This window comes from Amphibalanus amphitrite, unplaced genomic scaffold, assembly GCF_019059575.1.
Source record: "Amphibalanus amphitrite isolate SeventyFive unplaced genomic scaffold, NRLGWU_Aamphi_draft 000925F_arrow, whole genome shotgun sequence".
NCBI classification, from domain to species: domain Eukaryota; kingdom Metazoa; phylum Arthropoda; class Thecostraca; order Balanomorpha; family Balanidae; genus Amphibalanus; species Amphibalanus amphitrite.
The window spans coordinates 259,566-285,374 of record NW_024882419.1 but is presented as its reverse complement, the minus strand read 5'-3'; the positions used below and the strand labels follow the sequence as shown (position 1 = coordinate 285,374).

At 59.2% G+C, this 25,809-nt stretch overlaps 1 protein-coding gene across 2 annotated transcripts in view; it reads left to right on the top strand.

The window, feature by feature from the left end:
* The first annotated feature begins 1,156 nt into the window (after positions 1–1,156).
* LOC122368121 (regulator of G-protein signaling loco-like) overlaps positions 1,157–25,809 on the top strand; it is a 45,274-nt gene continuing 20,621 nt past the window's right edge. The window contains exon 1 of one of the 2 annotated variants that reach the window (XM_043341777.1): positions 1,157–1,336. In XM_043341777.1, the coding sequence (XP_043197712.1) occupies positions 1,166–1,336 (171 nt within the window). In that variant the 5' untranslated portion in view covers positions 1,157–1,165. Of the gene's footprint in view, positions 1,337–21,049; positions 21,234–25,809 lie in introns of those variants that run through there. The other variant, XM_043341778.1, reaches the window with a different exon arrangement.

The window sequence follows — 25,809 nt, the reverse complement described above, 5'->3', positions numbered from 1 at the left end:
GGAGTGGAACTTGTGAACGGTGAAATTTGGTAAAGTGCGTAAGCCGTGCTGGGCTATCTGATGTTGCGTGAGTCACTCCAATTTTGGCATCGGAAGCATTCTTCAAACCTGAGTTATTTGCCCGAGGCACCACGATGCGTGGCGCTGTGTCGCGGCCACATCAGCACCGTTCTCCGGTCGTCACTGGCCGTGTCGGCGCCTGTGTCATCTCACGTGGCTGGTTATCACGCTGATTATCACCGGACTCGTCAGCGTTGTACACGCCGGACTCCGTGAGCGTTGTATACGGTACGGGTGATACCGTCACGAACCGCCTGCCGGATGTGCTGATTTTGTTCCGAGACGGTTGAGCCGCCGACCCTCGGGCCGGTACTAAGAACGTCTGGCCGTGCCGGTCTGCGCTGGAACGGCACGGCCGGCCGTACCGAGAACGACCGACGGCCGAGACGGCGGCGAGCTGGTGACCCTCCTGGATCCGGACACCGAGATGGGCGGCACGGATCCAATCGGCGGTGATGATTGGTTTCTCAGTCGGAACGATCACGACCGATTTGGTAAGATCAGGTCTGCAGATACGCTGGGCCACGTCAGCGCACGTCAGTCTGCGCACACTTCCACGTCAGCGCGGCTGGAGGAGCGGCTACGGCTTTCGATCCCGATGGAACGCGGCAAATGGCACGCCCATAAGCCCCGACAATCAATCAATCAGCCCAGCAGCATTTTACTGCACTTCAAGAACGGTTTATTACTTATCCTCATGATTCCATGACTCATATTGGACACGAGGCACTCAGTAATGGCGTTATCGCAGTATTAATGAGGACATTTATATAGGCTTGATGGCACTATTATTGTTACAACTGATTACCCTAGTTAGTCAATGCTCACTCTGTGAGACTTTAAACACTCGACGAACGTTTGTTAAATGATTGCCGAGCGCTGTACATATATGGTGGCCGGAGAGTGCCTTACATCATGTGCCGTGACGTTCCAAACGTCCCGGCGGCCGTCATGTCTGACCCTATAAACACGGCGGCCACTATCGGAATGGACCCGAGCTCTGGACATTTGAACTGGCCAGTTATTGCTATGGCGATACGGAGTGCACGGCCGGCGGCGGTGGCTGCAGGCGCGTCCGTCAGTGGCCAGCCGGCGGCCGGCGGAGATGCTGGGCGCGCGCCACACCGAGGAGCTGTGCGCCGCCGCGCTGGAGAAGCTGCTCGAGTTCGGCTCGTGGGCGGCGATGGCGGCGCACGGCCGGCACCATCACCACGGCCACGGAGCCGCCGGCGCCGCGCGCGTCTCCCGACAGGAGAAGGTGCTCCTGCTCTGTGTGGTAAGAGACAGTCGGCCGCCAGACCCCGCCGCTCGCTGCTCGCCGCGCTGTATGACGTTTGGCTAGCTGGGGCTCACCATGCTTGCTGTCCGGCCCAAAAGCTTTTGTTTACCGATTATTACTGCAAGCTGACCGCCTTTGATGCATGGTAGTGATGACGAGCCCTTATAAGGCCTGCTGAGTGCTGAATGCTGATGCCAGCTGAGTGCTGATGCCTGCCTGTGCGATGTTTTATGATGCAAGCTTTGTACGGTTTAGGAGCTGGCTTGTGTCCTGCCCAGTTCCTACTAACTGTTGGTTGTTGAACTTCCCCGTGTCTTGGCCAAGCCGGATGATGTCGCTTCCCTGATGCTGCATCTTTATGATGGAATGCCGTAATAATTACCAAGCTACAATCCGTTTGAAGAAGACTCGACACAACGCTCGCGATCTGAACGCCTGTTGTCTGTCTGCCGCTGATGGATGGCCTGCTCTCCGCCTCGTTGGCACAGCGCTGTGATGGAGACCAGCTGGTATGGCCATTGTGTAAACTGTTGGAGAGCCGCTCCTACGTCTCCGAAGTGTGTTCAACTGCGGAGATGTGAAGTTGGCCGTTTGCAGCCAGCCAGGCGAGCGGTTTAAAGGAGTTTCCCGGATACGGTAGGCAGCCGTTTATCGGCGGCGTTGAGTGCTTACGGGAGCTCCGGGGCGTCGTAATAGGTGGCCGCTTAGTCCTTATCGAAGGATCGGAAAGCGGAGACGTAATGTTATTATGGAGTGCTTTCATTTAGATGATCGGGAGTTGTGTGCTCCTTCATTTTATCTGATGTCATCCAACTTTTTTAGTTGGATAGGTTGTCATGTTTCATAGCTATATACAGACTACTTACTTACTCAGCCAATTGACCGATTATATTTGGTCTGTCAATCTTCTGTATATGCTCATTTTCCTCAGCAATTCAACCCCTCTTAACACGATTGTGAAGCCTTCGATCACGAAATAGATTATAGTTCAGTTTGGCCATTCACTGCTCGGTCGTATGGCGGCTGGCGCTGAACTGAAAAGAAGTGATGACGTTCGATCGATTCTATGGTCGATCGGGCACTGAAAGGAGAACGGCTTTCCCTGCTAATTTCAGCGGAACTCGGCACGGTTCTCAGATTTAGCGGCTGCCGATATTTCATCAGCTCGTGTCCCCCAGATGGTGTGTCGCCTCCGGCCTGCTGAGCCACATAGCGGCCGTCCCGGTGGGCGGTGTCACGCCGTGTGACGCCTCGTGACGCCATGTGACGCGGCGGCGCTGTGTGACGATGTGCTGTGTGTCGGTGTGGCTGGTTAGACCGGCCGGCGAGGGAGGCCACCCGCCGTGCTGTCCGCTGGCCGGACCGACAGCCGACACGGAGCGGCGACGGACGACACGGAGCGGCGACAGACGACACGGAGCGGCGACGGACGAGGGTCGCTCCGTCCCCGGCCCGTCCAGAGCCCGTCCGGAGCCGCCGGAGCCCCGCTGGGCGCCGGCAGATGGCCGCCAGCCGCGCGCCGGCCCCGCCCGTCACTGTGTTCGGTGCCGAGCTGCTCGGCCGCTCGGACCCCGCCCTTCCGTGGAAGGCGGCCGGTGACGCCGCGCCGGCGGCCGCCGAGACACCGGAGCCGCCCTCCGACCCCGACCCAGCCGCGCCGTATGCGCTCACACGCGGCGGCTCGCCATCGGAGCCGACGGACGGCGGGCCGGTCACAGCACAACTGCGACGCACCCAACTCGCAGAACCGCAACGAGCACTGCGAGCTTATGTGGATTTGTGTGGATATGCACTCTGCGACACAGATGCTGCTATTGCCGGTATATCGTATCAGGTCTATTGACGTTTCTTTGGCCTTTTCACTTATGCTGCACGAATGGGCTATTAAATTACGCGTTGCTCGAAGCATTTGAATGTGAATGCACCGGTTAAGACATTCTGCGCCGTCAGTTCTTTTCGTTCGGGGAACATTGCGAAACGGAACTCCTCCACTTGTAAAAGGTGACCGCTAGTCGGACGTCCATATCCGTTTCCGACTTAGCATTCGTGACTGGCGCGGCGCCACATGCATTCCATCGTGTTTCGCACCTCCCCACTTCACACCTTCGTGTCTCATACATATCGTGCGCCCGTCTGGGCAGCGTCGCCGTCCGCGGAGCGCTCGCGCCGGATGCGTGTCACACCCATACAAACACATAAAGCGAGGTCGGGGCGGCCGGTGACGGCGGCGGCGGCGGAGATTGCCATCAGCCCGCGGTGACGCCGCCGCCGCCCCGGCCCGGTGCCGGGGGTCGGCGGCCGGCGGTCCGCAGCGCACCTGCAGTGGATAGAGGTGGTACGGGGCGCCGCCGGCCTGGGATGGTGCCGTGCAGGACAGGGGAGGGAGCGCGGCGGCTGCCTCTGAGGCCGCCCCGTAATGGCCGGCCGGCTGCAGTCCCAGGACGCCGCCGGAGGCGACGTGGAGCACGCCGCAGACCCGCCCAGCAGCGCAGCCACTGGGCTTCAGCAGGCCGGCACGGTACCGCAGGGGACGACGAGACGGGGAACAGCGCGGTGCCTCGGGTCGGAACGTTCGGTCGGCCTGCGCGGCGCTCCGTGAGAGCCGCCCGCCGTGCGCTGCAGACGGCCGCACGAGCTGCGCCATTTACGGTCCGTAATCCGTAATCCGGTCCTGTTTAACTGACGGCATCTGTCATAAATAATGTTCGGCATCCAGTGGAAACTGTTGTTTCCTAGCTCGGCGCCGAGAGCTAAAATACGTGGCTCTGTGCGCTGTAAAGCTTGTCGAGTGGTTTGATTCTAAGCTACGCTGTTGTGAAGAGTCGAGGCTGAGAATTAACGACCGCATTCCTGAGGGTGGGCCGCTTTCAGAATCAGCGTATGGCCTGGATGCCGTCGCCGTCCGTACCTTAGAGCCACCTATTGGTTGTGGAGTAAACTACGAGTTCCGCCGCTGCTCACTGGGGCGCTTCGGTCGCTATTGTTCCTGTGTTCGACGTTCGTGATGGCATGTGTGATTCTCTGCTATAAAGTATTAGTTGCACGACCGAAACTGCGGTGGCATGACTTCGGGATCACTTTATTGGCGGTCGGCCGATTGAGTAGATTGTCGGTGATGGGCTTCCGTTGGCCGGCGGCGCCGGCGCGGCGGCCGGGGGGCGGGACAGTGGCGATTACCGGGCCGTCCGGCCGGCGCGCTGCTCCCATTTGGACCCGGTTCCCATGGGCGGGCGCCCCGGTCCGGCCGTCAGACGGGGGCAGGGGGAGCTCCTAATTGGCTGTGGGAACGGCGGCCCATAACCGGCACCGCGCTGCTGCATGCAGCGTGCCGAAGCAGCATGCAGCGGGACGGAGCGACGCGCCGTCCGTCGGGGTTTGGTAAGCATGCCATTCGTCGGCTCCCAGCCGTTTATACTGCGGTGGACGCGGCGCGATGAAAGGTCACCCGCGGCTGGCTTATTCAGTTCGCAGCGGGAGCTTCCGAGAAACTATAGATCTCATGGCGAAGCTGAGTTGGCCGAAAATGAGGCATTGGTGGCTTTGTGGAACTGCTGGGCTGCTCTTCAAATGTCAGCGTTTGACCCCCGGTGTTAGGGCTCAGCCGCCCGATTATGTGCATGACGGGATTGGATGCATGACGAGCCATAATGGACGCTCCCGCGGTTCTCTGGAACCTTGGAACGACACGATGCCTCACTTTCATATGAACTGATGAGGGCACTGATGTCGATATGTGTTTTGCAAAGTGTGAGACATGCGCTGTACTGAACCAGCTAGATATAGGTACCAGTAAAATATCGACTTTTCTGAGAAAGGCTTCCGATCGCCAGTTTCCTCTGGATGTGTTAAAGGGCATGTTCTTGAAGGTGTGGTGCGTGATGCAGTATACTATCTAATGTCCTCATAAAAACATAGAGATCTTATATACATACTGACTTTTGCACGGCACCCTACTAACTGGTCCCTAACCATGTACCAAATTTCAGCACAATCAGTTCAGCCGTTCTCGAGATCTGGAATCGACCCCTGCACGTGCGCACGTGCAGCAGCACCCCAACTGTGGCACATGGATATGCATTGCCTAGTGGGTGCCTACCTACATACCAACTTTCAGCGCAATCGGCCAAGTAGTTACCAAGATATTGCAACAATTGCAAAACTGACACCTCTTCGTTTTGCACGTGGCACGTGCATAAGCGGTCACCCACATGCATCGAGAATAGTCCAATACTTGGTAGAAGGAATGAAGCTACCCTAGAAAAATCATCGAATGTAAATCGGTCAAGTGGTTGCTGAGATATAAGCCTCGCAAAAGCGTAACCACGGCCGGCCGGCCGCTCATACTCAGAAATTTCCGTTAACCTACGAAAGACTACGCTTGCTTCGCTCGCTACGTAATAATTTCTTCAGACTAGCAATGCCTCAGCCATATTGGCACGCTACTGGCTGAAAATAAGTTGCTTAAAAAGACCCACTGAATCGCCACGATTTTAAGTGCATGTCATCTCTATGTATATAAGATCTCTATGATAAAAAATATCCATCAAATTATGATGACTCATAAATACATGATACATTTATCACTTTATTTGAATATTACACTGAGCCGGACCGTTTCACTAGTTACGAACATAAATGTGATCGTTACACTGTTGACAAAGCCTCCATTCGCCCCGGCCGTGACGGTTTCAGGTTTGTCATGGACAGTGCAATCGTGCATAGACTGTCCGCTTCCATAGACAGCCCATTCAGTCTGTCCGTGAACGCGTAACGCATATGTCTGTGCCGCACATAGGTCTACCATGGCTCTTCCACCTGTTTGGTGGTATTTGTTCTTACTTCTCGATGTGCTTCTAGTACAGACAGGCTAGCCTTCCGCTGCCAGCCTCTCTGCCAAGACGTACTGTCTCAGCCGCCAGCGGTCCTGGAACTGGGTGCGGAGGATATCGTAGTCGACGCCCAGCCCGGTATCCAGCAGGTAGCGATCCATCTCTCTCCTCCACTGTTCTGCCAAGTCGGCGACCGTGTCCACGTCGATTTGATCAGACCTGCGCAGTTTCTCTTCCAGGTCAGAGTTACGAAGATCTTGGAGCCACTCTTTGCACCTCTGCTTGCTGGGAAGGGTGAGATTGTTGTTTTTCCACCGCTGACCTTCTAAGTGGTCCAGCAGCGCGTGCACCCTCTTCCAGCGCGGGATGCTCGCACTGCACGCTTGTGTGTGAAGCTCAGCGTTCAGCAGTAGCTCCTTCTGGCCCTGCGGCGTGTCCAGCGGCATGGTGAGGCCGGGCGGCCGGCGGCAGACTCAGCTGCTGGCTCCACCAAGCCTGCACGGCCTCGTAGCTTCCGAAAAGCTGGTTCATATCCTGATCGGTGAGCAGACGGAAAAGCGGCGCTGCGTCCCAAGTGAGGAGGCCGTCGCCCGTCGATGTCAGCCGCATCTCACCGATCACGTCGTCCGGTGCCACCAGAAAGGCGTGCAGGAGGAGCAGCTGCTGCGAGTACGATCCCGTGTTGCAGTGGTGCAAGTACTCCAGGAGACCCGGCTCTGATAGCCGGAGCAGGGCCGGCACACACAGGGCTGCCCAGTATTTCCACCCGGGGGTGGAAGCCTTCCACCGGAGACCCACCACGACTCCGTCGTAGATGAGTCCGCGCGCCACCCGCAGACGGAGCTCCCGTTCTGATAACGGCTCCGGCGGGCCCCCCAGCAGTGTGTCTATGGCGCACTGTCCGATGCACTGCGCCAGCAGAGCTCGTGTCAGATCCTCACGCATCCGCCCGATGTTGTCCCTTGTTGCCTCGAGGTCTGCCGCGCTGAACCCATCCAGCAGGTTGATTTCCGCCCAGAAGAAGCAGGGAAGGTGTTTGCGGTTGACGGCGTTTTCCAGCCACGTCAGGATCATGCTGACCGCCTCTGTGATGCTGCTCCAGCTCTCGATAGGCGCGTCCTGACACAGCCACAGGACTGCAGTTTTGATGAAGTAGGACTTCAGCTGTACTGCTCCGGTTTCCTTCAACTCATTTTTGAGTCGCTTTACACTTTTGAGCGCTGTTTGTTGGTGCTGGTTCATGTGCCACGCCGCCACCACTTCTGCGCGAGAAAACGACAGCCTCAGTTGGGCCTCAAACAGCTCCTTGCAGCTGGCCTTGTGACCAGTGGGTACGAGATGCACCCCGAAGCGGCAGATGTCGTCTCGTGCTGCGGCCGGTGGGAACTGGTTCGCGCGGTGGCGGGTGCGGAACTCCGCAGCAGGCCAGACGGGCAGATGGAAGCAGGACACCATGTCGATGCCGCCGTAGATCTGACTCGGTCCGTCGAGTGCCGCCGACGGTCCAGTGATGGTGATGGAGTCTTCCAGCTTGTGCTTCACCCTCTGCATGTTGAACATGAGCCGTCGAACCGTGGCTGCCGAGAGCGGCAGAGGGGAGTCGTGGGCACACCCGACCTCCGGCATCACCCAGAGCGTGACGAAGCCCGGTGTGGCGCACGGCTCCACCCTCAGCAGCGGCGGCGGGCGGTGCGCTGCTCCGGAGAGCCCCCCTGGCGCCGGGCTGACCTCAGGGACTCCCTGCGCTGCTGGCTCGTCGCCACCGGTCCACGGCACCTGCCAGCGGCACGGACCGAGCTCGTACATAGCGTCGTGGTCGGAGGTGCTCGGCTGGCCGGGCTTGATGTCGGAGAAGCTCTCGGCCGTGCTGCCGGACTGGCTGATCTGCAGCACGGAGAGCCGACCGAACGGCGTACAGTTGCGACACTCGGCCACGGCGGCCTCGGCCCGCTGCAGGACGGTCCACAGCGGCGCGTGCGCCAGCCACAGCAGACTGTTGCGCAGAGTGTTGGTGACCAGACCAGCGTACAGGATAACTGAATGAGTCTGGAGCTCCCTCCGCACCATGGAGCTTATGGCTAGGTCAGCCATGTCTCCGAAACTAGCTAAAAGTCTGTTCAATATAGATTGCTTCTTCGATGGCTGTTGTTCAGCCATGCTTTTGATTTTTGTTTCCAATCAGCAATTTATTCTTCCTCACAATGGGATTGGTATACTGCCATGTGAAAGTATGCTATCTGTTGTCAATTTCTTGGCTGATCCAAATGCATTTCTGCATTTCTTTAGACGCCGAACAAAAACGGGAACAAAAACACAAATGTATGCACGTCCTTGTTCAACCTGTCTTGTATGTACTTTTCTGCTTTAGCTTGGTGATTTGCAAATCCTCTAGTAATACGTCTGAGACAGTTCCCTGCCCTCAGCGACCTTACACATTGTTGGATGTTGTTATCTTCCACCGTTCATTATTGGAACTGGAGCTAAGGCCGGTAATGCGACACCGCTCACCTTCACGAAGCGACACTGGTCTGAGGTTCGCAGAAGCTCACGCGCACGCTCAGGCTCACCTAGGCACTGTGTCGCTGACTGAGCCTCTAGCGATGTCCCTCTAGTGCAGAGACACGGGCACACCCTGTCGCGGCGTGCTGGAGGTGACCATGCAAGGTGAGACAACGCTCCTATCAATACTTGCGATAGTGGCGTGGTTTAACTTAACTTTGAGACCACTTCACCCTGGGACAGGGTCGATAGGGACAGTTGACTCTCAATCTACACAGCTTAGTCCTTTACGGCATGGGACGGGAATGAGCGGCGCGGGGTTAACAGTAGATAACGTTATAGGATCGTATCTTCATTACTACATTTAAGTTACTTTATGAATATTTTGTCCACGATCTGGAAAGTAGCGGATATGCTGGAAGTTTAATGTCAGTGATTGTTAGCGTCAGCCGCAGGCGTGTTAGTGTGTTCAATGCAATGTGTTTTACAAGCTATCTTCCTTCCCGTTGGCTATGTTGGCAGAAGATTTAGATATGAGAAGATTAGCTTATACTCTCCAAGGTGTATATTTGCAATGGGCCACGTGCTAGGTGCAACGGTTCTGACGTTTCGAACGGCATGTCCGATGAGGTGATATCATTTGTCAACAATGTATTGCTGTCCTATTTGGAGAGGCTCAAGTTTCTCCGAAATTTGTGCTCGCCGACGAACGGCAGAGTGGTGTTTATCAGTACTGCATTCGCTATGATTGCATTTTGAGTTCGCGCCGCTTCTCTGAAACTTAACACCCGCACGCGGACCACCGTTGTCCAACGCATGGCGCCGCCTTGAGCCGGCTGATATCGTGACTCCGCCCGTCTGACATCATTGGACCTCTGAGACTGAACGCCAACGGCGGCGAGAGACGGCTTTTCACTTAGTCGCATTTTCACGCACGACTCGAGCCCCGATCGGTTTCTTTATGGAAATGTGCGCCCCGATGCGAATGTAAAAGTGATACGGAACGTCGAGCTGGCAGTGGCATCTGCGTGCGCTCGAGTGGCGCCCCACTGACGGGTGGAGCGGAGCAGCGGGGCGCCTCGTCGGCCGGGCGCGCGGCGCCCCGCTGAGGGCCCGGGCACAGACCGACCATCAGATGCGCGCGGGTGCCCCGGCCCGATCGGTGCCGTGATCGTCGGCGGGTGCCGCTGGCGCCTCGCCTGTCACCGGGGCACAATCACCGTGCCGTACCGGCGGGCAGGGCCGCCACATCTGGGTCATCGGGGTCTGCTCCGCCTCCGGCTACGGTCTGCTCAGTCCATGAAGCCTATCGGTGCATCAGTTCCTGGCTGTGTTGGAAGATGATCTCACGAGCCATTATGCTAGCTTGTGTTGGGTGCATCTGGCCGACTGCTCACTGGCATTTCATAGACCTCGAAAGGGTCACCGTCCCCCAGCCGAGACCCCAATCAAACACCATCTGAAACCGATTTCCTTCCCTCGCTGATATCGGACTGCATGCCAATGGACTTCAGCACCCCTCGTACGGCATCCCAACCTGCCGGGGTCAGACGACGCCCGTCTGGCCGCCCGTCCGCCGGTTAATTGGCCAGTTAAACTGTCTACCACCGTCCCTCGATCCATCCCCGGACTTGGGCCAGCCTCCACATCGAGCCTCGGGTGTCCCGGCCTGGTCGGCAGTCGGCACCAGTTGCAGCTCACAGTTGGAAGTACAAATTTATAAATTTGAATGTCCGTCGGCTGGACAAATGTTGCATTAGACAAGCTGGTTGCTTTCCATTCCTTTTTGTTGTAAGCATCAACCATAAGTTTGTGAGTTGACGGTTCTAGACCACAACCATTTCGAAACCTAGTTAAAAAAAATGCATTTTTCTTATTTATTAAATAAAATTGCACGAATGATTTGACCAGTTGTGGACGCACACCTTCATATTCTACCTGAGACAAGACAGGCTTTTAGCAAAAGTTTCTGAAACTGTCGCCCCTATTTATCCCTCGTCCGTCCCGTGTGTCTCACGGGCTGTGACGGCGGTGGCGGCTGTGCTGACGTGTCCGCGGCGGGGGGTATCACGAGGTCGGTGTGATCGTGACCTGACGGGCCGGGGCGGGCCGCTCCCCGCCGGCAGGCCCACCGTCGGTCACGCCGGGGGAGTCTCCCTACCGACGGCGATCAGCTCCATGCAATGTGCTGTATTGCAGCGTGTGTGCTGAGCCTGTGATATGACCGGTGGTGCCGTGACCTGTGTCGTCACCTCGCCACAGGTGACCGCTCGGGGATCGGGAGTGTCCGACTGGCCGGCCCCGCCGGGCTGCCGTTCATACCGCGATTAATCGCCGCTCAGGGGCGACCATCGTTCAGATCGGGCGACGATTAGTGGCGTCACGGCTCATTGGCTTCGAAAGTGATTTTAGCATGCACATCAGAAATGCGGTCGTTCGCACGGCGCCCCGGCCGCTAAGTGATGCCGTGCTGAGATACGGGGCGAAATGTGGAGCAGCCGGCTGGCGGTGCGGGCGGGCGGCGGACCATTTCTACGGCCGGCCAGACGTATATGGCCACGGCACGTGGCGGTCGGCCGCCGACCGTGCCTCGGCTCCACGGTGCGGCCGGTGCTGAGTCGGGCCCGCGGGCCGCCCCAAACTGAGGAGCCAGCCCGGGTGGTAATTATCGGTCCGAGGTGTGCGTGATACCCTGTCAGAACGGAAAATCTATGACGATTTCACACACACTCTCGCGTTTTGCTCTGTGATACTTCATCCCAAAGTGTGCGTTTCACCACTCTAGATGACCAGAACGGTGTCTCTTTATCACTATTATATTTTACGAATTATGATTGAATATCATTATGCTTTGCTTTCATTTTTTTGTGCATAGTAATAGCGATTTCACTACAAGCTCTTATTTCAACTGATCCGTATGGATGGCAAACATTCTAATGGATCGTGTACTCGAATATCACAAACCGAATGCATGCCATCCTGATCCAACGTTAGATCTGGGCACATTCAGCCGTCGTTGCGGGCCGGGCTGGCCCGGCCAATCTTGGCCCACCCATCGTCATCAGTACCGTCCCAGACTGGCCGACCTTTAGCATCCGCATGCAGCCTTTCATGTCAAATGGGCGCCGCCTCACGGTGGTGAGCACTAAGCTGATGGTATCAGCAACATGCCGCAGCCCCGAGAAATAGAGCCTTGTTGATGAGCGTGCTGGCACAGCCCATCCGTTCCCTCTCAATAATTGCTATCGGAACTTTCCATCTTGGACAATAAGTCGTCATTGGAGAATGTTTTCATCGTTGTTTATGATCGACTGCTCTGTTAGTCATTTTGCTACTCCGTTAGATCGGATTGGTTGTGAGGTTGCATGAGAATCAACCAGCACAGTCATAAGTATTGCAGTCACATATATTTCTGGCCAATATTATGTGATGTTAAAACGTGCCGTGCGGCTTCTGTCATCGATGGCACAGATGCCTGCAACTGCAAGCACTAGGAATAGATTTGATTGGTTTACAGCAGAGGTGAGAATTAGTGGAGCCGTGCTGCATTCTTAGGAAGTTAGTTGTCAGAACGGTGCTGCATTCCTAGGCGTCAGAACGGCCCCGTCCGGTCTCGATCCCATTCCCTTGTATGGTCGGCGCGCGCGGGCCCTGCCCATCCCGGGTTATCTGCGCTCGGTACTGGGCCGGTGACGGCAGCGGTGCGGCACGGGGCAGCTGCCTGCGGCCGGTGGGCCGACACGCGCCCCTCAGTGGTACCGCCGGCCTTTGTCTGCGGCGTGTGTCGGGTGGCGGAACTCTGTGCACCTGGCTGGCGCCCCGGTCAGGTGCGAGTGACTGCCGGGCGGCCGCCGCGCCGCCCACTTCCTCGGCACGGGCAGTACCTCACCGGAAACCCCTCAGCCGCCGCCGCCGCCGCCGCTCGCTCTCGCCGACGCGCCGCCAGTCGTGCGTGCGGCTCGGTCCGGGCGTGCGGCGCCGCCGATCGCTCCGCGCTCCGAGCCGCTGCTCTCTGTCCCCGCCGCGAACGACGAACCGTTGACGCCCCCGCCGCCCCGGCCCCGCTAATCGTGGGAGTCTGTGTCGGCGACCGTTGGCAGTTCTCAGGCGACCGACCGCCTCCGGTCGAGACGTGCTGTCGTGCGTGCCGTCTTCCCGTGGAGTGGCTCAGTGAGACGGTGTCTGCAGCGCGCGCGGCTGTGTCTTATAGTCGCTCGTCAGTGGGACCCCCGGACAGTGCGCCCCGGGCCATCTGCTGCCGCCGGCGCCAGGAGCGCCCCCTGGCCGCCCGCCGCCGCCGGCGCCGACCGTTGGCCCATCGATCGAGGGCGCGCGTCGTTTGAGCGACGCTCACAGAGACGGCGTCGACGCCGAGCGGACGGCACGCGGCGCGGTGTGAGGCACGTGTGTGTGGGTAGTGTGAACGCTGTGTAGAGTGTTAAACGAGGGTTACCCTCGGTGTGAGGTGGTGACACAGACGTCAGTCGGCTAATCGGAGCTAAGTGGACCGGTCCCTCGTACAACACACTGTCTAAAGTGTATCACGGTCACAGGTCGGCCGGAAATTCGTCACCAAAGGCGCGGCCGGGCCGGCGGTGCCCTGAACTCGCCTCAGTCGAGGAAGGTTTTTGGGGAAGTGCGCAGCTCGTTGTGGTGGGCTTGTTGCGATCCAGTGTCGGTATTATAGCAGGCTGCCATGGGTGCTGAGCCGGCGCCGGCGGCGGAGCTGATGTCGTCGCCGCTGGTGGAGCCCGGCCCGGTGCAGCGCGGCGCGCCGCGGCGGCTGGCGCGCGCCTGCTCGTTCCTGTCGCCGCGCGCCGAGCGGCTGCTGCGCTCTGTGCGCCTGCAGCAGACGGCGCTGCGTGTGCGCGCCAGCCTGACGGAGCTGTGTCGCGGTGTGTCGCTGACGGACCTGGCCGTGCCGCCGGCGCCGCCGCCGCTGTCTCTAAGCACCCGCAGCTGCCCGGAGCCGAGCTCGCCGCCGTCGGCCACGGCCGCTGCCTTCGTCAGCATGTGGCAGGAGCGCGACCAAAGCCGGCTGGCGCGCGGCCGCAGCTGCGAGACGCTGCCGCGATGCCGGCCGGCGCCGGGCAGCGTCCAGCCGACACCGACTCCGCAGCTGCCGGCCGGCCGGCTGGTAAAGCGCAGCCGGGTCCACCGGCGCACCTCGCCGCCGGCCGGGCGCGCCGAGCACGGCCCCTCTGTGGTGTACCGGCGCGTGCCGGGCCGCGCCGCCGCCGGGCCGTCCCCGGCGCGCTCCCTCCCCGATACGCCCGCCGCAGCCAGTGTGCAGAGGCGACACTCGTGCTATCTAGCCGGCGGCGGCGACGGGCAGCTGCCGGTCCGCGCGTGCCGCGGCCATATCCACAGCTGGCACCCGCGCCACGCCGACACGCCAGATCAACAGGTAAGCCGCTCACAACACATCCCCGCCGCCCTGTTATCTCGGAGAGGTGCGTGCCGCCGATCTCCAGCCGACGCTGTCTAGTGGCGTGCGCCCGGGCCGGGGAGTTTTAAATTGGTGTCGTAGATCGGTCCGTACTCAATACTCACCCTTCCGGTGTCGGCGCTCGGTACCGTGCGCCCACCAGCTGTCGCCCGTCGGCGACCGGAACGGACACCTGCCCGGAGTAGCGGAGGGGGCGCGGCGGCCGGGCGCAAAAACAGCCAGCCGTCGGCCGCCCGGCTGGGACAGCGCGTGGCCTGGTGACCCGCCGACCCGCGCCTCCCCTGATGAACGCGCTGACGTGTGCCGCTCTAAACTGCGTGCCGACGCCGCCCCCGCTCCGGCCGGCCGCGAGGCTGATTACCCTCCGCCGTGGGAACGGTTCTCCTCGCCGGCCGGAGCTGAGAGTGGCCGGGATTGCGTATCGCTCCGGTCGGCACGCCCCTCACGCCGTAAATCACCAGGTAGTGCGTGATGATGGCTGCTCTGATCTGGCCAAGGCGGCGCCTGATGAAAGCCGTCTGATTGTCGGACGTGCGCCTATATCAACTGTGTGTTTTGTGTGACCGTGCTGATGGCACGCGCCGGCGTGCGCCGCTTTCTCGACAGGTGAGGTGTCGTGTGGGTGGTGGGCGAGTGACCCGGCCGATGGGGCCGGTGACCTTGTTGTTTCCGCCGCCGCGCTGGTGTCGGCGCCCCGGTAGGTTTCACGTCCTGTACCATCAGCAGCGCAATGGGTCGTTTCCGGCCGCGCCGGACGGCCGTTTGACCCGGCTGGCGGTCGGCAGACGAGAGAAGCACCCCGCCGTCTGCCGGCGTCTGTATTGTCGGCAGAGGAGAGCTGGTGGTCAGGGTGGTGCCCCGTGACCCGGCTGACCGCAGGACGGCCTGCCGCTGGCTCCTGTCCACCGGACTCGGACCACACCGAGCGCCACCTACCGAGTGTGTGAGCTCGGCTACCGTCGCGGCCGTCTGCGGTGGCGTGTCGGAAGTCTGTGCTTCCAAACCGTGTCAGTGATTACCACTCAGAGTCGGCCGAGCGTACTGGAAGTGCAGCCGACCATTGAATGGGTGGCGCCTGACTGCGACTGCACTCTAAATCCCATGGCTCGACAGTGATTCATTTCACAGATATAAACAGTACATCATCGGCTGTGCGTTGACATGGATGGGTATCTCGGCTGTGACGTCTATTTAAACGCTGTCTTCTCTAGGGATCTGTACTCTAAGTTGTAGCTCGGGAGACCTCTGTTTCCGATTTCATCTCTCGTCAAACAATCTGTATCGGACTGGTGCAATAGCGACCTTTATGTTTTACCCCAATGGCGGTGTTCACTTTGGTCTCTTGATCTATTGTCTATTGTCTATCTGTATTATCTACTGACCACGGGGGGTAACTGTGAGGAACAATTTGCCTAGATCTTTTCTAATGAATGACGCATTTAGGGTCGGTTGTCCTTATTTGTCGTAGTTTTACGGTGTCGTAGGCATGCAGTAGTCAATCAGCTGTCTGCGTCACTGTCTGATACAGCAGATCTGCCTGCTGTCGGTAAATCTCTGCTACATGGTCCAGCCGGGCTTCCCTGGTTCCATCTGCCTATGTCAGCCGCCCGCCAGCATCTTGCACAGCGGGTTTTCCTGGTATATATGTGTCTGCAGTCTGTCAGCTGCCTCTGTCCGGCCCGGTCGGGCTTCCCTGTGTCCTGTGTTGACACGCTGCGGGCGCCGGGGTCACCGGCGGCTCCCCGCAGGCGGACGGTGCGGGCAGGCCATCGTCCGCACCCGGTAGAACTGACTGTCACCGAGTGTCGCGCCCACAGCCACCAGCCGGTGTTTCTGGCCAGTGTGTCTCTGTGTGCTTCTGTTCGTATGTACACGATGTGACAGCCTGGCGGCCGATTCAGCTGGGTTTTTATGATGTCCCGCACTGTTAGAGCAGACTGCCATTCCAAGTAGACCTATTGGCCGATTCGTACAAAGCATGAGACTCGTGCGCGTCTGTGAGAGCGGCACATTAGCACTCCATTTGCCCAGCTTTCCACCGCTTCGGCGCGACTTCTACACCTCTGGCGTCTGCCTCGGAGCGCCGTGACGGAGTCGTGGGCGGCGGCACGGGGCGCCGGTGGCGCTGCGTCGCAGGTCCGCGCCGGCTCCGGTGTCGGTCCTCTCCGCCGCCGGCCTCCGAGATGGATGATGTGCCGTGAGGTAACACTTAGCGCACGGCTTCGTTAGCCATGACGGCCGGCGTGTCCCAACGCGGAATACTAACGAGCGCGCTGAGTCAACATGTCAATCGCCGCTGGCTGGCGGTCCGGTCCGCCGCCGTGTGCGCACTGATGAGACTGGAGAGGTCCGCGGGGCGGCTCACACGCTGACTGGTCTGTAGGGTGCCCAGAGTGCTCTCACGGCTAGTTTGTGAGAGTTGTCTGTTCACCTACCTGTCAGGCCACCTGCAGTTGAGTCGGCGTTATGTGGGGCCATCTGCCGCCCTCCGCACGGGAGGCGCCGCCCCAGGCCCCCAGCACGGTCGGCGGGGCGCCGTCCGGGCGGGTTTACGGCGCTGTAACCAGCGCTGGAGTGGACGCTGGGTCGGCTCTGAGTACTGGTCGACAGAGGCCGGCCGACCGACCTGTGAAGGCTCGGCTCGCAGGGAGACCGGTGTGAGGCGCCCCTGGTCACTGAAGTGTGTGATAACCGACCCTCGTGTGAATTAAGTCGCCGTTGGATCTGACAGCGTTTTACTGTCCACATAAGCGAGCCGTTGCACTTTTGGCTCGCATTTATGTCTAGATAAAGCTGTAACACTCACGTCTAGTAGGTTTGCCCCATGCTCAGTAACTGTGAGTTGCCGGGGAGCGCTGAAAGGTTCGTGTGTGAGCGGAACTGACCCGGCTGTGACCTGGGCCGGCCGGGCGCCACCCCCGGCCGACATTAGCCGGGCGGGTCGGCACCTGCCACTCACGGCCGGCGCCTCGACAGGCCATTAGCGGCTGTCTGTCAGTCGGTGATGCCGCGCCGTGCGCCGGTCCCGACCCGAACCCCGCCGGCACCTCCCCTCGTCCATCATCACATTATGCATGACGGCTGGTGGCCACCATCCATCGCCTCACGTTTATTCACAGTTGCGAAATGGCGCATTTCGCAAAGCCACGGATGATATTGTATTTCATAGCGACGCCGTGGGCCGTTCATGCCGTCAATCTCGGCTGCGATGATGCCGATGCGGCGCGATCAAGTGAAAGTGGGCGGTATGTATGCTAATTACCGACGAGTGGTGGTGTAGCTAGACCGAACTGGTTCGAAACTATGCACGGTATGCTGATTGTACCGTGCTTCAGTGTTTCCAGACCGGTAGTGGGCTTGTCTGACGGGACTGGAACTGTGTAGAAAAACCGGTGGGTTTTGTAAAATTGTACGGCTTCGCTGTTCGAGTTCCAGTCCGAACACCTGTTCGTCTTTACGACTGTTGTAATTAGTTCCTAGCCGTCTTTCGTCCCCGATCTGTCCGCATATCATCTGTGACCCTCGCAGTCTGCTGTCATGCTCAATGGCCACCCTGCCTATACCTTCCCACCCCTGCTGGTCCTTATCGAGTGAGTCGACTGTCGGCGTGGGGAGACGGAGGGTCCTGAGCCGACGGGGGTGGGTTACGGGTCTCGACCGGAGGTCTCCGGTACAGGTGGCGCTGCCGACCCGTCTTGAGCCGGGCGTCTGTCGCGCCATCTGGGAACAAGTGCTGCTAAGGTGTGTGGGGCACTTCGGCTGTAGTCGCTGACTAGCATACGCAATACGCATCCTCCATGGTGTGTGCTTGTTGATAATGCATGACCTGTGGTATGCTCTGGACGGAGTTAATTTGATGAGACGAGGGTCTCGGGATTCAGCTGCCATAATAGTTTGCCAAGCAACCACCGTGTGTTGCTAAGCTCACGGGAAGATTGCTTACCTACTAACGGAGATACTGCTCAAATTGATGATGGCCCTAGCTGAACAGGGAGAGAGAATACGCTGAAATTACTTCAGGCTCCAGTTGAGATAACCTTTCGCAGCGACTTCTAGAAATAACTGATGTTTCCCTTACCGCAAAGCTGTGCGACTTTTTAGGTTTGTGTTTGGGGACGTTTTCCAGACCCTGGTCCTTGACACCTTCCTGCATCCGCCTGGTCGTTGTAGTGGAAATTTGTTTATATGTTTTGTCCATTGTCTGCCAAGATCCGCCTCAGCACTTGCTTCAGAGCTCAGCTGGCAGGGGTGGAGAAATATGCCGAGTTGGGGTTGCACGGGCGCAGCAAATCCGCCGCCGCCCTAGCGGTGACCTTGACCTCCGCCGTCTCGTGCGGCTCCAAAGCCAAGCCGGCGCAGCCAGCGTGGAATTGGGAAGGCTCGTGCTACCCCAACTCGGCACATTTGTCCACCCCTGCCAGCTGGAGCTATTTCTGGCGCCGATTTTGGATTTGGTCTCTTTACTGAGCGTTGGAACTTAAACTTGATGCTACTTTTGCATGTTGTACCTATATGGTGTTCTTAAAAGTAACGATTGCAGTCAATTTCTGCTGTTGTCCTACGCTTTGACTTTTTCACATGCGACATTTCCCCAGTGAAGTTTAACTTTGTATCATTGGAACGATAGCGCACGGTGGGCTGTTGATTTCCGCGAATCAGGTGCCTGTGCCTGTTGCGGTGGGCGCCTGCTTACGTGTGCGCTGGTTGCTAGGTGCCGGGAATAGGCACTCGTTTACGAGCCGGGCTTTGGTTATCTTTGGTTATCGGTATGTGGACAGCGGCTGGCGGCTGTGCCCTGACCTCATTCAGCCGCTGGCAGTCGCCCACCACCGTGAATCCCCGCCCCGTATACACGCCGGCACACAGACAGAGCGGCAGGTCAGACACTAATGACCCGGCAGGATGCGCCCGTCGCCCGCAGGTAAACGGGTGAATCCCTCGCCGGATACACAGCGGGTCCGTCGGGCGGTCGGGTTCCGGCCCCAATTTAGCCGCGCCGCAGGGGGTGAGACACCCCCCTCCCCCTCCCCCCACACACACCTCTGTCCCAATTCAGACTGGTCTGCCGCTCTGCTCAGAGTGGGTATTTTTACAGGCGCCGGTCTCCAGGGCCACGCTGCGCGGTCTCCTCGAGTGGCGGCCGGTTGTCTTTATCATTCAAACCATAACGGCTGGCTGGCTACCGGCCGCGATAGCTGCTTGAAAGGCCGCGTGTCAACAGCTGCCGGCGATGGCGGCGGCGGCAGCGGCGTCACCCGATCACCGCCCTTCCGGCGCCCATTGAAAGGTGCCGGAGCGGTCCGCTCGCTCGCCGTTCACTCTGTCCCGAGTCCCTCCCCGTCCCTCCCCGACGCGGGCAGGTGTGCCTTGTGTGTCGCAGTAATGGGGGCCGCTGCCTACCGCCGCTCCGCCCCGTGACCTGGCGAGGCCACCGCGCGGCAGACTCGTCTGTGTCACCGCCCCCATCACTCGCTGTCTGCTCTAAACAGGCGCGATTATTCGGCAGTTATTACCCGCAACATGGGCCATTTAATTCACGATGATCAGTGATCGCCAATGTCATGCAAACCACCCGCGCTTTGGCAGCTAATCGCTCTATTTGCATCGTGTTTAACTGCTTTAATTGATGCGTTATGGGCAATTAATTCGTGGTATGAATACTATAAAATCTAACTCCAATGACAGGACTGGGAAATATGTAATTCTATGGCAAGCAGCTTGCGGATTTGTGTAATTGTACTAATTATTGTCATACTAATTTTAGTTTCTCTCGGTTATTGTCCCAGATACGCCGACTGTTATAGGCCCCAACGACGTAGGCCTAAATATCTGACACTGAATGACAGGCCGCCGGCCGTTAGCGGCTAGCAGTCAGTAGATTCCATGGCTAATGAGGCGAACGTCAGGGAAAAACGCAAATAAAAACATGATTTCTGCTGCTTGGTCAGCTGAATAATTATTCTCCATGACTTATGTCGGCCTTGAGCGTTCGCTTCCATGCGTTCGCCGGTGGCCCCAAACAGGTGCCCTGTCGGCCGGTCTATTTGTCAAGGTTTCAGATGGCCCCCGATAGACGCCGCCGACCTCCGCTGCTCAAGTGCTCATTCATGTAAGATAATGTTTTCGGGTGCTGGGCGGGGTCGGGAGCGTCCAGCATTCATGTCCGACATGCCGACCGCTCTGTGGTGGGGGCCGGTGGGGATAGAACAGCCACTGTTGGTGCGCCGCCGGGCTGCCTGGAGTTCCCGGCGGTCTCCGTCAGCTCCAGGGTTGTGGGAATGCCAGTCGGGATGCCTGGAATAGGTGTGGAGGCGGTGGGCTGTTTGGTTTGTGAGTTGAAGAGGCGACCGTTGGGTAAAGTCTGTTTCCTTGGTTTGGTCGGCTCGGCGGTCGGGGCCTGGTAGTTAGTCCGGACCCGGTGCAGTTTGGTCCGGATTCATTGCAATGGGGCCTTGATGTAAGTTTGCTCTTTGCTGCACTACGTCATGTTAGCTCTGCCTCGTTGCATGGCTAGCGTTTGGGTGGGCGCCAACTGCCTTTGCATTCAGCGCGCCGTATTTCTATGCAAATTGGCACCCTCAGCGCCCTGCCCTTTGTACCCGGCACGTCTTCCCAGCCTATCGACCGTGTGTTGGTGCTTTCGCAGCACATCTCAGGGTCAGGCCGGACTGCCTCCACGGCGCGGTGTTCCGTTCCGTTCCCCCGTCCACCGTCCCCCTTTCGCCCCCCCCCCCCGGTACGTGACCGGTCGCCGTTGCCGAGCGGCGCGTGATACGCCGCGTCGTTCAAACCAGTTCCCTGTCTCGCTGGGTGTGCGCCGCGCCGGTGGCCGGGCCGGGCGGACCGCCCCCCGCCACATGGTGGCTTTGTGCGGCGCCGCGCGGCCGGCAGAGACGTGCTGCCGTCGGGCTGTCTCGGGTGACACGCCGCCGATGGCGGCCGGAGGCGCGGCGCGCCCGCCCGCTCAGGGCAGCTCCGCGCAGTGACAAACTGTGAGCGTCCCTCGGGGAGACTGTGACTGTGAGCGAACATGGACGTGATCGAGAACATGTGGCTGCGGCTGACGCCCAAGACGACCCGACAGAAGCGGAAGCAGGCCCGCCGCGAGCCCCTGGAGGTGAGCTAGTGGCGCCGTGACCGGGCCACTCCTCTGTCCGTTCTCCGCACACAGGCCATGGGCAGAGCAGGCCGGGGTCTGAGATCACCGACAGTCGAGGGGCGATTTACGTCCGATGGGCGATTTACGTCCAATGGCCGGCTGGGGAGCGACGCTGAGATCAGGGTCCCGTTGTAAATCACCGGGGTACCGCCCTCTGGAGACCGGCATTACTCCGCCCCGGTAGAGGCTTCATTGGTGCCGTGAGTGATGATGACGGGGTTTTATTTGATTTCACACCGGGAGCTGTGAAAATGGTCTCGGCTGTCGTCGGTGTTGGCCGATCTGTGACAACTGTGTGCCAATGTGTGTTCAGCACCTGTCGCACTGATTGTTCGTGGGAAGCTTTGACGACGGCCGAGCGGAGGAGTCATTAGTCGTATGGCGACAGCGGGCCCGTTCGCCTTTCATCTGCCGCGCTGTGAAGGACGGAGTCGGTTCGGGTGAGCACGTCTTTGTGGAGAGCCGGTCGGTTCCGCCTGCATAGCCCGTCATTGGCTGTGTGTGATGCCCTGTGCCGGTGCCACGGGCCACGGTCAGTCTCTGTCCGACCGTGACCTGCGACTTCCTGTGCCGGCGGCGGTGGCTGCAGCGGCTCGGTTAGCGCCAGGCGGATCGCCACCAACCGATGTTTTGAATTTCACACTCATAAGGTGGCGGGGTGGAGTGTGTCTATCCATAAGGCGTGTCTTATCCCGCGGCGTATCGGGCGTGCCGGCTTATCTGTGCGGTGACCGTTGGAGATTTTTCATGTACAGGTGGCACCGTGTGACGGTCACACAGACTTCACGTTCAAATCCGGGTTTAGGACGGCGCCTTAGTGCAGGGTTGACCACCAAATCCGCCGTGTTTGTTCACAAACAGCGCGTGTGATCGCGCACTCTGCACTCTGCAGCGGTGAGTCGCTGTGACTCAGTGCGCCACCCGCTCCTCCGCTAAAGGAAAACCCGCCGCTGCGGTCGGCTCCAGTGGGAGAAAACGGCGGCCGTACGCGATCCGGTTTTAGTTTAAACCCACTGCACTGCTTTGTGTCATGTGGTCAGCTGGAAAAGGGAAGTTGAACTGGTCGTTGCGGCACCTCCCGGCCTTGGTGGAGTGGGGTGTTTTCAAACAGACACACCGCCCACCTGTGCTGTGAGACGAGCCGATGGCGGCGCCGGCGCGACCTGACCCGGATCGGACGCAGGGGCGGCACTGGCGGCCGTTGGACGGGGCGTGCCGGCGCCGGGTCACGCCACGTACGGCGCAGCTGCGTCAGCGCGGCCGCAGCCGCCGGCCATTGTTGCCAGAGCCGCGGCGCCGCCGCTGACGGCCGCACAGGCTCCTGTGGCTGCTGACCGGGCAGCGCGCGGGTCGGCTCTCCGGAGTCTGACACCGTGGGGCGGCGGTCTCTGGCGTCTCTGCGGTGTTGGGGGGAGCGGGCGGCTCCTATGTCGGTCATACACTGAGTCAGCCGGTCAGGGTCCTGAACTGATTGACAGTTCGGTGTCGGTGGCTGAATTCGAGTGGAAAAGCCACGCCCATTCTGCCGCGCCACATGCCACCAAACGACACAACTGATATTCGAGCAGAATAGTTTCAAATTAGTGTTCAGTGTGCGTGGAGAATCCATTAAACCACGAACTGAGAGCGGTCAGTTTGTTGCAATTTGATTTTTAAAATGTTCACTGGATTCGGCAAACAAAATATTTAGGAAATGAGCCGATGGACTGCCGATGAAATTGCTTCCTAAGAACACGCAATGTCACGTTTATTTCGTGTCATTTTATTAAAAAAAAAAACGTTGAAAGCCAGTGAAACGTAATGCCAACGTAATGCCCAGTACAACGCCCGACTAAGTGGGTGCTGAATGCTGATAAACCTGATATGAATAGATATGCGATGAGTCACATCCCATCAACGGCCTGTCGTCTTTTCTAACGTCCACGTGCTGATAAGGCGGTCTCCATTCAGTTTTGAAATTTATCTGGTCAATCGTGGCTCTTTACCTATCAGACGCCGTGTCTGTGCATTACCGCCCTGGTAACCGACATTGCAGTCCAGCGCTCTGTCTTCGGCGACACGCTCTGAGATTAGAGTAGGTCGTGACCGGAATGTGTCATCGTGTCGCCGCCGGCGGACAGTGACCTGGCCCGCCTGTCCTGGTCGTGTGCACCGGATACATTGGTCGATGGTCGAGCTGTCAGCCCCGTGCTCGTGCCGTGTCAGCCGGGGAGATGTCTGGCGGGGAGGGGGGGGGGGGTCGGTTTCCGGCGCTGTCTGTGGCCGCGTCCGGTCCCGTTACTGTCAGCAGGACGCCGTGCAGCTGTGCAGCTGTGCCTCGGAGGTGATATGTGGAGCTGGGTCGGTCGATATGTCGTCGTCATGCCTCGGCCCCACGTCGTGCTAGTCATCCTGAACTCCGCGGCCTCCGCCGCCAGTATGTGGAAGCTGTGATGGGTCACATGTCTGGTTTTCCACGCTAAGTCGGCGGCCGTGAGCGGCCGATCAGAGTGCTTCGGTGAAGCGAGGATGACAGCTGATGTCCGATCGGCTCCAACAAGGCGACCTCGCCAGTCGGGATACCGCCGCATCGGACTCCGATCGGGGGCGACGGCCGATTTTCGCCGGCATCCTCATTAGCTCCTCATGCTGGCCGTGTTATCTGTCTGTTGTTTGTCGCTCCGTTCACCACCCTTTCCGGCGACACCGGCTCGCGGACCCGATTTTCTGGTTAGAAGCGACATCTTCGACCTTCGCCGCTCGTCAAGCCTTTGGGCCCATGATAGCGTCGCCTGAACACGTCAGAAAAGGCGTCAACCTTATTAGAAAAGGGAAAGAGACTCGCCCTGTGTGGGCTGCGAAAACGTGGGAGAACAAATCGCTTTCGTCACGGTTCACGGAACTGGAACATGTAATGGAACGCTGGGGGCACGGCGAAACCGCGCGGGTCTCACGGCGTCGGCCGGGGGACGGTCTCCCGCTGCCGCTGGGTCTCGAGCAGGTGACCTGGGGCGGCCTCTCTCACACCTGCTGCGGGTCACAGGATGTAGTGCGCGTGTCGTCAGCGGTCCCTGATGGGTGTCACTGTGCTGTGTCGGCATCCCGCGCGGCACGGCGCCTATTGTTTGAGCGATGGTCACAGGACGAGTGCGTGACCTCTGACCGGCGCCGCTCTGTGCTCCGTGATTACCGGCCGTGTCGGAAGTGTACCGCTCCCAACGGACTGTCACTTATGGGTCCGACTGTCTATGGTACGGCGCAGAATGACGGAAAGTTATCACAGCTGATTTGGTGGCCGGGGGCGGTGATAACGGCGGGATAATCTCCCTTGGGTGAAGGTGCGCCCCAGTTGAAATGGTTGTGTCACGCCTCACGAGCGTGCGGCGCTGGTGTCACGATATGGTATGGAACCGGACATGGTCCGGTCATGAATTTCCCTTCCTTCGCTTGTCTCGTTATCTCTGCCTCTCCGGGCAGGCAGGGCAGCCAGTACAGTGGTCCATGGTTTCAGAACTGTGTCCGGTCTGATAAGACTGGTGCACTGGTGCAGTGCAGTGACCAGAAGCCGGTTCATACTGGCTAAAAGCACCATCTCGACCTGCATTCTTGATCAGCTTCAGCAGCATGGCATGCTGCTCTGAGGCGGGGAGCTGCGCAGCGGGCACCGACCGGGATTCACCCGTCTTTCCCCACCCCTATGTCTGCTGATGCTCCAGATCACCTGATCAGCAAACATCTCGTGTTGTGGGCTTCGCTGGAGTTTTAGGAAAGTTGGGTAAACGGGTGCAGATCTCGCCGCGTGCTGCTTTGAAACCAGGAAATGGTCTGAGCCGCTGCTGTGAAACGATATGAAACTCGTTCCTGCGAATGATTGGGGCGAGCGGCAGATTCTGGGATGGGCTCGCCGCTCGCATTGTTAGCTTTCGATCACTTCCCGTTAGTATCCGCCCGAAATGAATTGGACCAGTCATTTGTCTCGGCATCGCTGACATCCAATTATTCCTTGTTCGGAGCGAGTCAGAAGAGTGATGGTTCTGACCGGCACGGCGCCATAGAGAACGTAAACTGTTTGTTTATTCGGCCAAACTTTGGTCGGCCGGTTCCGAACTCTGCGCTCTCCGGCAGGGCCTGGAGTGTAGAGCGCCGCGCGATCGGGCCTCCGTGGCCCACATTGTGACGAGAGCGGCGGCTGAGGCAGCGTTTTGGACCGGCCGGCTGCCTGGAGAGCAGTCTGCGTCCGTCTGCTCCGGCGCTGGGCCGGTCGTGATGGCTGCACAAGTCGTGACCCCGGACTCTCGGACGGACGGCCGGCGAGCCGGGACCCAGCCGATCAGTATGCGAGCCGGGGCGTGGCGAGGGAGGAGCGCCGCCCCCTGAGGCGGGCGCCGTGGCAGCCGGCTGACCACCAAGGGTCATGCGTCACGAAATGTCATTCTGGGCCGATTCACCGCTGATTAGTGTCTAGGGCACGCTCAGAGCCTCGCCGCGACCATAGGCAAAGATGACATGAGTTGTGGTTGGGAAATATCGCGTCTATGACCGCCGCGGCGACTCA